This window comes from Eptesicus fuscus, chromosome 2, assembly GCF_027574615.1.
Source record: "Eptesicus fuscus isolate TK198812 chromosome 2, DD_ASM_mEF_20220401, whole genome shotgun sequence".
NCBI lineage: Eukaryota > Metazoa > Chordata > Mammalia > Chiroptera > Vespertilionidae > Eptesicus > Eptesicus fuscus.
The window spans coordinates 67711069-67726680 of NC_072474.1; the positions used below are offsets into that span (position 1 = coordinate 67711069).

At 43.6% G+C, this 15612-nt stretch overlaps 1 protein-coding gene across 1 annotated transcript in view; it reads right to left on the bottom strand.

Moving 5' to 3' along the window:
- Positions 1-15612, bottom strand: part of FRAS1 (Fraser extracellular matrix complex subunit 1) — a 440116-nt gene that overhangs the window by 186820 nt on the left and 237684 nt on the right. The window contains exons 19-20 of the mRNA XM_008143649.3: positions 4626-4766; positions 740-883 (exon numbers count right to left, since the gene is read on the bottom strand). Of these exons, the coding sequence (XP_008141871.2) occupies positions 740-883; positions 4626-4766 (285 nt within the window). The remainder of the gene's footprint in view (positions 1-739; positions 884-4625; positions 4767-15612) is intronic.

Genomic DNA, 15612 nt, shown 5'->3' on the forward strand with positions numbered 1-15612 from the left:
ATGGGTCAGGAAATAAATAATGACCCACTAGCCTATAATTTACTCTTTCTAGACTATTAGCTCTCTGGGGACAGAGTCCTTGTCTTATTCAGCATTTTTTTAAAGTTATTTTTGTATTCTGAGCATCTGGCCATTAGTAGACTTTCAAAGATACTTGCTACATGAATGAATGGATGACTACAAACACTGTATGGCTCCTTCATCATTATCCAAATTCCATGCTGTTCTCCTAACATTTCTTTTTGAGATCTGGGTTCTAAATGAGGAGGAATAATCCCAACTCCTGAGGCAACTGATTTACTTTTGGGTTAATTTCTCTAAATTTTGGTGCTGGAGCTGATGGCAAAGGTTCTCCATAGCAAGAGCCAGGAGATAGTGTAGACAAGAGGGGGACAGTCTTCAGAGAGATTGTGTTGAAAATACGTTTTGCTATTGTAAGCCAAAGTGTGCCACGTGCATAGACGATACTATTATCATGATTTCAATCTTCATTCATATGAGACTCTAAGTTCTTTCAAAAATTGCAAGAGTATTATTAGATGATTCCATTTGAATCCACTATTATTTACTAAACGTCTGCTAGGAAGCAGTGAAATAAGTTCCCAGACGTGAAATAAATGTCTCCTGAGAAAAGAGCTCTTCCTCAGCTGATAAACAGGTACAAAAGCCTTTAAAGCCTGGAATGAAGACCCGCCAGCCTTTGGCAGTGGTCCTGAGACTCTGAGGAGGTATCACTCACCAGCACAGTACCCCACGAGGTTGAGGAACTGCTCATCCTTGCAGCTGGTCCTGCAGTGTCCACCATTAATAGTGACATGAGGGTGACAGGAAATGCAGTCAGATTCAGATGGGCCATGGCACTGCCTGCAGGTGGGGTGGCATTCTAGGGGGAAAAACAAGAACCAGGATGGGAATTAGCAGCTCAGCATGTAAATACATGAAATATTTTATGAACTCCACAAATTATATTCAGAACAGAACTCAAATACTGCTCATCTTTTCTTTCTTTTTCTTTAAAAAAAAAAAAAAAAAAATTATAATAATATATATATATATTTATATATATATATATTTTACTAATTTCAGAGAGAAGGGAGAGAGAGAGAGAAACATCAATGATGAGAATCATTGATTGGATGCCTTCTGCACCCCCCTACTGGGGATCAAGCCAGAAACCAGGCATGTGCCCTGACTGGGACCTCCTGGTTCATAGGTCGATGCTCAACCACTGAGCAACACTGGTCAGGCAACACTACTCATCTCTTGAAGATTCCTGATCAAGCCTGGTGTATCCTTAGGCCTGACCAAGAGAGTGCATTTTTGGAGTCAATGAAAATGCCATCCATGAATAGAACATGAAATCTAGAACCATAAAGATTCGAGTAATTGGCCACACATTCTAAGGGGGCCAGCATGACCATCCCCATCTACGGAAATAAGGAAGTGAAGATCAAAGTGACAAAAAAAAAAAAAGTGAGTGGTAAGACTCCCCTGCCCCAAAATATCCAGATTCAAAGGCAGCAAGGCGGGGAAGAGAGAGAGACTTTGCTTCTCACAAACTCCTGACAGACAAAGGGGAAACCTTGCACAGCAATGGATACTGAACCTTCTCACTAGAGTCAGATGGCACAACTTGGATGCCTGTTTTGGTAGCAATACTCCATTAAAGTACAGAGAACAGAAAAAGCCCTCTTCCTGGAGGTTATCATGAGCTGCGTTTGAAGTTCAATTCCTTAGACAAAATCATGTCAAAGCTATGTGTTCCCCAGAAAAACCACCAAATTAACAAAAGCACTACACTGGAAGAAAACCAAGTGAATCACAGTAGGTGTGGGCAATGAAGATAAGGATGGCAAGGAATAAAAGCAGGTTGCAGCTGCAGCTGCGTGCGCACTGCCAAGGCAGCAGCAGGAGTGAGCGCAGAGAAGGAGATGTGAGGATCTCTCTGCCAAGGACCAGGAGGTCTAAGCATGTCTGGTTCCAAGAGGAGGGGAGCTGGGTAGCACTTGCTGGAACTGATGACAAAGAATTCCCTTCTGGCACAGAGCTGGTGAAAAGCAAAGGCACGGATTTCAAATAAAATCACCTGCTTCTCACTTCTTCTGGCAAGAGACCAAAAGAAGATAAGGAGTTATATATATATTTTAAAAAGACAAGCAAGCAAGAAAATGAACTGCTGATTAGAAGGCTTGCATTAAACAGCACCCCTTCTACATTCCTGAGGCTCTGAACTTTGAAAACGCCCATCCCAGAGATACTAGTGTTCTCAAGATGGTTTCCACCTGCCGAGTTGCCTCCCCACCAGAATATTTCCAGTGACCTGGTGGCCCTGGCGCTTATGGTACCATCCACCCGCTGGCTTCAAGCAGGCAGAGGCACAGGCAGAGAGGAGTTAGAGCTACTCAGACTTTACTCCCCAAACCACTTCTCACACACAAACCACTGGGCTAGTGTGAAAGCGCAGGACAGACAATGGTCTTCAAGGACACCACCAATGACAAACCAGAAACACTCCCCTCTGAGCGTGATAGAGAGTTTAAAGGAAAGCAACCCATCAGGGGCCTGGGGAGATTAAAAAGGTACTTGGAAGAAGAAAATTTCAGAAGAAATATCATATTGATCTTCAATCATCTAAATCGGTGTTCACATTAAATTTCTTCTTTGGAGTTTGAGGCTAGAGGAATCTTAAAAGTATTAATTTATTTTAAAAATATTTTACAAATTTACTACGTGTTTTCTGACTCTAGAAATACATGTAATACAATTTCATAACAGTGGGCTTTTCCCTATAAGCTGGTGTCAACAAGTGTATTATTAGAAATAAAACAGTCATCATGATAGAATGTGTTTAGTCTTCTTTTCCCCCTGTAGATACAAGAAAGCACAGTGCTACAATGAGGTACTTCCATTTTAGCATTTTGTCAATTCCAATAAAATCCCTGCACTAATCTCAACTAGTAATTTCTAGACTCTGTCACTGAGACATGAAAGTGCTCTAAAAAACATATGGGACTGACCTGTCAAGGAAAAAATAAATACCTCTCTCTCCCTTTGCTTTATTTTATTTTACTAGGGGCCCAGTGCCCAGCCTGCACCTTCTCCAATCTGGGACCCCTCTGGGGATGTCTGACTGCTGGGATAGGGCCTAAACCAGCAGTGGGACATCCCTCTTGCAATCTGGGACTGCTGGCTTCTAACCACTCACCTGCCTGCCTGCCTGATCACCCCTAACTGCCTCTGCCTGCCTGCCTGATCGCCCCTAACTGCCCTCCCCTGCCGGCCTGATCTCACCCCCAACTGCCTTCCCCTGCCAGCCTGATGTCACCCCTAACTGCCATCCCCTACCGGCCTGATCTCGCCCCCAACTGCCCTCCCCTGCTGGCCTGATTGCCCCTAACTGCCTCTGCCTCTGCCCCCACCACCATGGCTTTGTCTGGAAGGAAGTCGGACGTCTGGAAGATGGCCAGTCGACCTGGTCTAATTAGCATATTACCCTTTTAGTAGTATAGATTATATAGCATAGAATTGTTTAAATGGGGGGGGGGAGGGGAGCCTTTTTCAGCAGGAGAAGATGCTCTTGGCAGACAAAAACACATAATCCCTATAACTAGACTGATAGCCAGCCATATGCACTATACTACCAAACCGGTCATGAAAAATTGAACTGCTTTCTTACACCTTACCTCAAACAGCTGTTGCCCTTAAAACCCCTACTCAGCCCCCACCTTAGGTTCTGCCTTCACAGTTCACCCAGATTAGGTTCTGATTGGTCAGTTGCTATGTCAGTCAGCATCAAAAGCTCCACCTCCTAGGCAACCATTGGCTCCTCACACTTCACCCAGATTTAGTTCTGATTGGTCTGTTTCTATGCCAGTCAGCATCTCTGGGCCTATCTCTGGGCCTGATCAAAGAGGCGAAGCTGATCAGCAGCCCCCGAGGAGGCCCGGAGAGAAACAGAGGCATGACAGTTGGCAAAGCCGGGAGAGAGAGAGGCAACTGCTGATCAACAGCTGCCATGGAGGCTGGGGATCAGACCCTGCCTCTCTCTCTGTGGGCCTCTCTCAGATCGCGATCAGGCAGGCAGAGGCAGTTAGGGGTGATCAGGCAGCCCCCTCAGCAGTCAGTGCTAGGTCGCTAAGCCGGTGTTCAGTCGAGCCTTGGTCATTACAGACCCTGGCTCTTTATATATATAGATTTTTTTAAAAAATCTTTATTGTTGAGAGTATTACAGATGCCCCCCCGCCGCCACCACCCTCCTTACCTTTGCTTTATTAGGCTGTAGCCAGGGAAAGTGGGGCTGAGAACTGCAGAGGTCACACCAAATGCCCAATCCTACACAGATGCCTTGGAGCCTGAGTACTTTGTCTCCGGGATGCCTGCCATCACACCCATCCCTCACTATATGCACAGGGTAAGCTGGTTCTAATTCATCACTTCCTCCATGCTTCCTTAATGGAAGAACTGAATTTCTCTTGTTCCTTTTACTCCTACAAGTTCAAGATAGGGATTTACAACCCAGCCCTTAGTCCCATGGGTATGACAATGTTTCTAATTACAGTGTCTGGCCACATTATGAAGACAAAACAGGGGCACAGAGAATATGCCCTAGCATATCACACACTCACCTGTACAGCTGCCTTCCTGGTTAAAGTACCCATCCGGGCACTGGGAGAGGCACTGCCCCTCCATCAGCACATGGGAAGGCCAGCAGGCTGTGCAGTTATGCGGGCTCTGCCCTGCACACCCGAAACAGGATTGGTGACAAGCTGGGAAGACAAAGCAGAACAGACAATCAGGAAAGTCACCATATGACAAGTGTGGGTGCTCTGTCTCTCCCGTTAGCATTCCTGGGTTGAAACACATTCTTCACATTCATTTCAGTTTCCCCAGGACACATCTCACATACTTCTTTCTAAAGGCCATGTCCTGCAAAGAAAGCATCTGTGGCACTCAGGTTAAATAAGGCACAAATGCCACAAAGCAGAAATAATTATTTGCAGAGTCACACATTTCCTTCTTCCCAAGTTCCATTCTCAGAGAATGTCAAGTAAAGAACAGGAAGTCATAAAAAAAGGTCTTCCTTCCCCCAGGACAGCTCCTCCACCATCACCAGACTACAGGCTGCTGATCAGTCTACTCAAAAATTAAAGAGAACGGTGATGGAAGCTTTCCTCACAGATTCCCCCAAAGGTTTATGTGGTGCCTGCTCTCTGATGGCGCCACACAGGTGAGAAGAACTGCAGAGGTCATGCCAAATGCCCATCACACTGCCAAAACTAGCTGCATCAACAGACGCACAAGCAAATATCTGGAATAAAATGAATGGGAGACAGAGAACAGCACAGAGAATAAGAGTGTCACATAGCCACTCTATGTGACCTTGATAAGTTATGTAATTTCTCAAGGCTCCTACTTCCTCATGCACACAATGAGAATATGAACTGTACACTCTGCATGGGATGTTGTGGACACTAATTGGATTGATGCATGTAAAGTTCTTATGCTAGTGCAAAACACAGAGTAAGGGTTTAATACATCTTAGCTATAGCTATTATCAGTAAACACTTTTACACAAGTACTCGTAGGTTTAAAAAAAATGTGGAAAGCAAAGAGAAAGAAAACATCTCTGCTTGCCTACATCAGACTTTTAAGAATAAAAGGAGCCCTGACTGGTTTGGCTCAGTGGATAGAGCATCGGCCTGCAGACTGAAAGGTCCCAGGTTCGATTCCAATCAAGGGCATGTACCTTGGTTGCGGGCACATCCCCAGTGGGCAGTGTGCAGGAGGCAGCTGATCGATGTTTCTCTCTCATTGATGTTTCTAACTCTCTATCTCTCTTCCTTCCTCTTTAAAAAAAAAAAATCAATAAAATATATTTTTAAATAAATAAATAAATAAATAAATAAATAAATAAATAAATAAAAAGAATAAAAGGAATATTCACACCATTTTCCAAGTGTGGCCAGTGTCTTGATGATACATTTTTTAAAATTTCTGTGTTTCTCATGCTTTGACATCAGGGGCCCTGGTGGTCCTGGAGAGACTGCCCCTTTCAGGGCTAGCCAGTTTCTAGAGATGGTAGGTGACTAGCCTATGAGCATGCCTTTCATCTGCCTACTAATCAGCCCAAAGTCCATACCCCCATCACCTCGTTTGAGGATCATAACTATTCCTTGGCCCTAATCGCTCCATTGCTGGGTACCAGACAGCCCCTACACCTGGAGCCCACTGGAATTATTCAGACTAAACAATTCTAAGCCTGTTCACCCTGCCTCACTTACTCTTTCCCAGTGAAACCAAAATAAAGGCTCTTGCCTATGTTTCCTCCTCACTCCCTCACCTCCCAACCGGCTCAGGTGCTTCCCTGTGTGGCCCCTCCATGGAGTAATGTGCCCTCTCCTCTGGGGAATGTGACTAACGAATTGTATTTCCAATAGCAACTGTCTGCTAATCTGTGAGCCTTACCAAATCTGAATAAGAAAACTTACATCTTGAAATAGCCTGATATTCACCTCCAATCATTCGTTCATTCCTTATTAGAGGCCTGGCGCACAAAATTTATGCATGGGTAGGGTCCCTAGGCCTGGCCTGAGATCAGGGCCGATCTTCCCCAGCTGCCAGCAGCCGGCCCCACCTCCTGCCACCGCCACCACGATTGCCCTCTGTGTGTGGGATGACCAACGGGGTGATCAGGGCCCTGGCACCGCCCGCATCCACCACCACCCACCCCTGGTCCCCTGGTCCCCATCAGGTGATCGGAGCCTGCTGGCCAGGGGCAGGGACAAGAGATTGGCAGGCAGGCCCATCAGGTGATCAGGGCCAGAGGGCTGGGGGCAGCTCCTGTGTTGAGTGTCTGACCCCCCAGTGGTCATTGCACATCATTACACTTTTATATATCTATACTAATAAAAGGGTAATATGCTAATTAGACTGGGAGACCTTCCAGGAGACCTTCTGGATGTTCTTCTGGACAAAGCCATGGTAGAGGCGGGGGCTGAGGTAGAGGCAGTTAAAGACCAAGAGGGGAGGGCAGATGTGGGTAATCAGACCAGGATGGGACAGCAGTTGTGGGTGATCAGGCTGTTGGGGGGCAGGGCTGTTGGGGGTAAGTAAACCAGCGGGGGGGGGGCAGTTGGGGGCAAGCAGGCCATCAGTGGGGGTCAGTTGGAGGTTATCAGGCCAGCAGGCCAGCAGGAGTGCAGTTGGGGGCAAGCAGGCCAGTGGGAAGGGAAGGTGGGGGTGAGCAGGCTGGCAGGGGGAGGCAGTTGGGGGCAAACACACTGGCACGGGGGACAGTTGGGGGCGAGCAGGCTGGCAGGCAGAGTGGTTAGGGGCAATCAGGCAGGCAGGCAGGCGAGTGGTTAGGAGCCAGCAGTCCCAGACTGCGAGAGGGATGTCCGACTGCCAGTTTAGGCCCGATCCCTGTAAACCAGCAGTAGGACATCCTTCAAGGGGTCCCAGATTGGAGGGGGTGCAGGCCAGGCTGAGGGACACACACACACACACACACACACACCCTGTGCATGAATTTCGTGCACCGGGCCACTAGTATATAGATAGATAGATAGATAGATAGATAGATAGATAGATAGATAGATAGATAATCTGTCAAGAAAGTCTAGGTGCTGGGGATACAATAGTAAGACAAGAACTGGCCCATATAGATGACCCCATGCATTTCAGGGCACGTTCTGTCCAATGGACAAGATCCACTGACTCAGCGACACCACTCTGAGTCCTCGATAAAATACCCAGAAGACTTACAGATGAACAGCTTGGAAGAGTGGGATGTGATTTTATACTACTGCAGTCTCAACAAACGCCCAACAAAAATGTCCCCTACAATCTCAGATGTACATGGGGCTGAAATAAACTACTGTTATATGGCTGCTCTATGGCTGCTGTCCTAAGCCTTCCAATGCTCCCCTGCAGCTGTGGCTCCATCCTAGCACCCTGACTGATTGATAGCCCAGCACCTAAAGGGTTAACACCTGTACCAGGAGCCCTCAGGGCCTTGCTCCTGACCCAAGGCCAGGGCCCATTCCCACAGGGCAGTAACCTTACCTCCCTGTTTGATAAATATTTTAATTATTATCCCTGAATATGCTGTAGAACTTAATATTTATTTAGCAGTTTTTATTACTATGAAAAACACAGCTAGAACCACAATTTAAAATAACTTCTTTATTTTTTCTATATGACCTTGTTAATAGCTCTATTAGCACAAGTCACAATTAGAAATTTTCTTCCTAAGTATTTTCAGAATCACTATAAAAATATTTCTTCATTAAAAGACAAAGAGAATGGTGATGGAAACTTTACTCGCAGATCCCCCAAAGGTAGGCTGGGTGGTGTGGCTCAGTACTTGAGCATTGACCTATGAACCAGGAGGTCACGTTTTGATTCCTGGTCAGGGCATATGCCAGATTGTGGGCTTGATCCCCAGTGGAGGGCATGCAGAAGGCAGCATATCAATGATTCTCTCTTAACATTCATAGTTCTATCTCTCTCTCCCCCTCTCCCTTCCTCTCTGAAATCAATAAAAACATGTTTAAAAAAAGACAAACCGGTAAACTGAATTTAAGCAAATATTATTTAAAAGGGTACACATTAGCCCATTATTTAAGACACGTTTAACACAAATGAAGCAGCATGCAGTGAAAAGTCAAGTGGCAATATTTCAGTAACAGCTAAATTATATTGTTGACACCGAGTTTCCAGGCTGATCTGGAGGAAGCAATTAGAAGCAATATAATATTTTCTATTTAAATATTCCTTCAATAATGCCAATATGTTTGTACTAGGCTTCACAAGATTGTTAAAATCCTCAGTTCTTCCTGTTATACTCCCCAAATAAATAGTAAATCAAAGCATCTCATTGTGGAATTGAAAACTAGGGAAATATGAATCAATGCATTATGAGCACACAGCATATTTTATATCATTCCATTTGGTCACAAAGTCAATGTGATAACCTGACTCAATGTGAATAAAGATATTATTGAATTATATAAGGAAAGCAAAGAGGACCAAGGAATTGAAAGGTCAATGGACCAAAAATTCCAGGGGAATCTAGACCTTAAAGAAATACGCCCCAATGAACATCACCATGGCAGCCTTCGGAACTGCCTTCACTGGAAATGCTCAAGAGCCAAGTAGGCAATCAGCTAGTTAAGCTCCCGTGTGGCACAGAGGGTAAAGGTGACCATTCTCTCTCAGTGCCTTTTTCTCTATCACGCCCTCTTTCTGTAAGGACAGGCATTCGCACCTGCATCTTTACACAATCTTATAGGCATTCACATCTGCATCTTTACCACCATCTTATAAAACTTCAATTCTGTGCTGGGGGTGGAAATGTCCACATCATCTCACTGACTTTTATGAGGCCTGATCATTCCGTGGACGCTGATTTCATAGCCAGCGTTCTGGTGTGAAGTCTAAGATCCTTCAAGGAAGAGTGACTTCATTACGGGGTATATAGGGAAGAGATTGGAAAGAAGGTCTATGAATTATTTCTCCACATAGTACTACATTTTTAGAGAGTGGCTTTCCAGTTGATGGCTAAGTATATTTCTGAAGAAGCAGAACTGAGCTGCTTAAATACGAAAAGTGTCCCTTAGATGGTTGTAAAAAGTCCAGTTGACCTGACTCTGGTAAAAAAAAATTACCTAAGACAATTAAAATATTATCAATAATCAAAATTGCTCAATTTTCTATTTAAATTTCAGACAGCAAACACCACTTATTTTTTCCCCTTTTGATGATATAAAGAGTAGTCCAGCATGCCTATTTTTATGTCATATGAGATTTCCTGGCTTTTCATGTCAAAACAATTTTTGAGGTAGGCATCTCCCAAATTATGATGTAAATATGAAAATCCTCTATGATATACGGTATAAGTACTGTCATAAAAATGAAAACTGAAATGAGTGAAGTCAAGTAAAATTGGTTTCCCTCTTCCCTTCACCCTCCTGTTCCTTATTCTCTTTCTTTTTTCTTTTATTAATGAACATGATTTCACCTAAGTATATTGGGAATGCCCTAAGAGTAAAAATCACCCACTCTTCTAATTCTCCTATTTCTTTGATCATTTCTTTTTAGCCTTCCTCTGTTTGTGTCATGAATATTAGAGCTTCCCAAAATTGTACCCTCTGCCCTTTTTCTTCTCATTCTCTGGCAAACTAAACCACAGCTTTAATGATGCCCTACATTCCGTTGAGTCCTGAATTTATGTGTATAGCTCTGACTTTTACTCTGAACTGCAATCACATAAATCTAACTGCCTAAGGGATATTTTTACATGGTGTTTCATCAGTATCTCATACTCCAAATTTCTAAAATACTATTCATTACCACTTCCAAGCTCAGTCCATACCTACTTAGTGTAAATTATATCACATTCCTTCTCTCAAAAACTGTACTTATCAGCCACCCCCAACCCCACATCCTCTCCTTCATCTGGCCTCTCTTTGGTATTCTCTGCCTCACTTGGTAGCTCCCCCATTCACCAAGACACTCGTGCTGAAAACCGTAGACTTCTACTTTTCCATCACTACAATATATCCAAGAGACATTGATTTTTACTTCTGTAATCTCTGTTACATCTATCTCAACCTCACCATCCCCTGGTCCCTCACTCAGGATATGGTAAGTGCCAAAGCTTCCTAACCAGCCCCTCTATTTTCACACTTATCTGCCATGCAACTATCAGATAGATCTTTATAAAATGCCAATTGACTAAATTAGTCCCCTTCTTAAGATCTTTTCACGATTCTCCAATGTCAATAGTGTCAACTCTAAGCTCCTTAGCCCAGCACATTAAGCACTTCATGACATGACGCACCCCATGTCTCCAGTGCCAGTCCCCCCAATTCACCGCTCTGGCCTTTACACTGCAGGAATACCAGATACACTGCCCTTCTCCAAACACACCATGCCTTTGCCCTTGCTATTTCCTTGGCCTAGAACATCCTTTCCCTCCTTTTCCTCTGGTGAGCTCCCATCAATCCTTCCACAGACAGCCTGATGATACACTGTCCCCCAGACAGAGTCAGTCTCCTTTGTTTGGGCTCTTTCTGTACCTTGCGCCTGCTGCCATTCCAGCATGCTGCATGTTCTTTTAATGACTTGTTCAGATGTCAGTCTCCCCTACTTGATCGTGCTTCCTTAAGGCATGGTCTGTATCCTTTTCATCTTTCTATCCCTAAAGCCGAGTACACCCAAGCTACAGAAGCAAGGAGGAGGAAGCGAAGAGGATTGAACATTACCAGAAGGCATGTGTTTGGAGAGCTTATGTCAGCACTCTGGGGCCTACATTAAAGAGTGCTGCTTAATACAGAAGCCACGTCTTTTATTCAATTAATTCAAGGGAACCCCAACTTCATAAATAGTAACATACTCTTAAGCTGAGCAGGCAGACTCCTGCCCATTTGTTTCTTTAATTAAAACTCTTTGCCTTAAGGCCTTTGGTGAATCTTAGCAACAACTAAATAGATCAAAATACTCACAGTATACTTTGTTTCTTCCCATTTATCTAAAGCAAGTTAATTAATTGACCAAAATAACTGGCGAATTTGTTATTTAAAAAAGAAAATTGGTGTTCCCATCCAAGATGGTGACAGCAGGCTCCTGAGCTCACTTCCTCCCACAGACAAATGAGACAATTCCCTCTGAAAGAATCCAGCAACTAGCAGAGCAACTCCTACTACACATCAGCAAAGGATAAAAAAAACCTTATCAACCTGGGTAGGAAAGGCTGAGGCACTGTTGCCATCTACCCTACCCCCAGAACAGCAACAGACAATGCCAAGGAACTCCCCACTCCCATCTTCTCCATGAGGAGCGAAGGGTTTGAACCCAACATCTAGTGCCCCAACTTTTAGGATTTCTATCTAAGGGATGGGTCCCCAAAACTATAGGGCTGAAAGCCAATGTGGCCTTGCAAGATCCATCAGACTATAGAGAATAAAGAAGCAGTTCTTAATGACTTGCAAAGGCTTGTGGAAGTTGTTCCCCAAGCTCAGAACAGAGGCAGCAGTCAGAAACGCCCATCTCCCAGACTTCCCCTGAAAGAGACATGTCTGCATTTCTTAAAAGCTGTAGCCTGAAGGTCATACTTCTAATTTAACAAGACTGTCTGTGATGTCTTCCGAGACCTGGGAGGCTGGCAAACACTGATTCACCCTCTCCCTCTACCCTGCTCCAGGTCACTGGTGTCTCCCAGGAAAGAGCTTATGCACATGTCTGATGCCTGACTTCTGCTGCTGCCACCCAAAGGACACACCCTGGATAGCCTGGCTCTGGTGGCCAGCAGGGCTTGGAGTTCCTGGGTTCAACAGGACTGTAGCAAACCAGCTATCCCTCCTGGGCTCAGAGGGAGCGAACATAAACATCTCTCAGTGTTCCCCAAAAAGAGTGAACGTAAACACCCATCTCTCAGTGTTCCCCCCAAAGAGTGAACATAAACACCCATCTCTCAGTGTTCCCCCCAAAGAGTGAACATAAACACCCATCTCTCAGTGTTCCCCCCAAAGAGTGAATATAAACACCCATATCTGAGTGTTCCCCCCAAAGAGTGAACATAAACACCCATCTCTCAGTGTTCCCCCCAAAGAGTGAACATAAACACCCATGTCTCAGTGTTCCCCCCAAAGAGTGAACATAAACACCATCTCTGATGTTCCCCCCAAAGAGTGAATATAAACACCCATCTCTGAGTGTTCCCCCCGCAAAGAGTGAACATAAACACCCATCTCTCAGTGTCCCCCCCAAAGAGTGAACATAAACACCCATCTCTCAGTGTTCCCCCCAAAGAGTGAACATAAACACCCATCTCTCAGTGTTCCCCCCAAAGAATGAACATAAACACCCATCTCTCAGTGTTCCCCCCAAAGAGTGAATATAAACACCCATATCTGAGTGTTCCCCCCAAAGAGTGAACATAAACACCCATCTCTCAGTGTTCCCCCCAAAGAGTGAACATAAACACCATCTCTGATGTTCCCCCCAAAGAGTGAATATAAACACCCATATCTGAGTGTTCCCCCCAAAGAGTGAACATAAACACCCATCTCTCAGTGTTCCTCCCAAAGAGTGAACATAAACACCCATCTCTGAGTGTTCCCCCCCAAAGAGTGAACATAAACACCCATCTCTGAGTGTTCCCCCCCAAAGAGTGAACATAAACACCCATCTCTGAGTGTTCCCCCCCAAAGAGTGAACATAAACACCCATCTCTGAGTGTTCCCCCCCAAAGAGTGAACATAAACACTCATCTCTGAGTGTTCCCCCCAAAGAGTGAACATAAACACTCATCTCTGAGTGTTCCCCCCAAAGAGTGAACATAAACACCCATCTCTGAGTGTTCCCCCCAAAAGAGTGAATATAAATACCCCTCTTGCAGTCTTCCCCCAAAAGAGATGTTTTTACATACTTATAAGCTGCTGCCTGGTGACCCAGCTTTCAATCAGCCTGCATCTAGGGGCTGCCTAGCTTCCTCTCCTTTGGGACACTGACAGGTCTTGGCATACCCTCAACTACCGGGAGCCACTAAGAACAAAGAAAGTAGGTTGGACGATCATACATGTTTGAGAGACAAGCAAGAGCTATGGCGGCTGAATGATAAGGTTCAGAGAACAGACTAGTGATTGGGACAGATGGGGGGAGATGGAGAAGGGAGCAGGGAAAATGAGTGAACGTGGTCCAAAGGTACAAACTTCCAATCATAAGATAAACAAGTCCTGGGGATGTGGGGATGTAATGTACAGCATGGTGACAATAGCTAAAAATACCATATTGTATATTAAAAAGTTGTTTAGAGAATAAATCTTAAAAGTTCTCATCACACACACCAAAAAAAGTGTAACTATATGGTAATGAATATCACCTGAACTTATTGTGGGGATCATTTCCCAATATGTCCATATATCAAATCATTATGTTGTACACCTTACACTAAAACAATGTCATGTGTCAATTATATATCTCAATAAAGTTGAAAAGCTTTAAATATTGATATCAAACTGGTATAATTTTGTGGAATTTTGCCCCATGCAGTAACACCTAGCTTAAGAAGGCAATACTATGTTCAAGACTGGAAAAGGAGGCTTGGAAAAATTTAGTTGCTAAAATTTCCCTGATGTTTACCTGACCATTGTGCTGTGAGTATAATGAAAAGGCTGCTGGTGTGGGGATGGTGGCCACTGGGATGTTGGCTATCTCCGCATTTGTCTTTAAAGCAGTTTCTCCTGACATAATACATTAGAAAATGTGTAAGTTGAATTCATTATCGTAGTACAGAGTTCATTTTTTAACATAAAGCTTGTAATTTAAAAGTATATCATTTTCAACCTCTTGCTGAACTGTTTGGGAATTGAAAGAATCCATCATTAATTTGCCACAGAATCGAGGCAATTACATGCTAAACTAATCATCCTGATCATGTTCATATCCCTTCCTGGTCACCATTGCCAACTGTGGACATGGTGATTGAACTGCATCATTAATTGAGATGGCCTGGCCTGAAATTAAATTGTAAAAGTATAGTGTGAAATGAAGAACAAGGTATCTGGGTTTGCAAAGAAGAAAATATTTTGTAAGCAACTATGTCCTCTCTTAGATCCCAGGATCTAAATTATCCCATTGCTAAATTATCCTTTAGTTGGTTCCTTCTAAGCCTCACTTTCTTCATCTATAAAATGGGAGTAAATGTACATTCACAGGATCTCCAATAAACTTCTTGGTTGTAAGGAATTGATAAACTATAAAGGTGTGTGTGTGTGTGTGTGTGTGTGTGTGTGTGTGTGTGTGTGTGTAAATAACTGTAAGACTCTATGCCAAAAGATTAAAAGAGGTTATCTCAAGATAGAATGGTCATAGGTATGGCTTACAGATAAAAATACTTAATTAAATTTGAATTTCAGGTAAACAACAAATAATATTTTAGAATATCTCAGGCAATATTTGCGAAATACTTATACTAAAAAAATATTTTTTTCATTTGCAAAATATAGGGTGGGGAAAAGTAGGTTGATAGCTGTGAGTACATGAAACAGAGTTTATTTTTGTATTATTATTTATTAATTATTGTATCCTTTTTCATACGAACAACTATAAACATACTTTTGCCTCATCCTGCATTTTTATTTCCTAATTCTGTATTTTTATGTGCTAAATCTGGGTAACTTGGTAATAGATTATTTTCTTATCTGTATTTTTTAGAGTTTCTGTGACAATGTATATTGCTGGCAATGAGAAGAAATAACAGTTGGAATAAAAAACACACAACAGTTTTCGTTAGAAGCATGCCAGAGATAAGCGGTGTGCTTATCTTCATTAGAGGCTCTCCTTCCTCAAACTCTGGTCAGTGGACCAGGAGCAGCAGCCTCACCTGGGAGCAGCACATCACAAATGCAGACACAGACGCCACCCAGACCTACTAAATCTGAATCACATCTTAACACAGTCCCAGGAGACTTTAACGAGAGGCTCCACTCTACAAACTCATCGAAAAGCTATCTTCAAAATAACTGAATTCTTTTCGAGAGAAAAAAAATCCTCAACAAGAGTGAAAGGAGAATCTGAGACTGAGTTGAGCAATCTGACCTGAAGCCA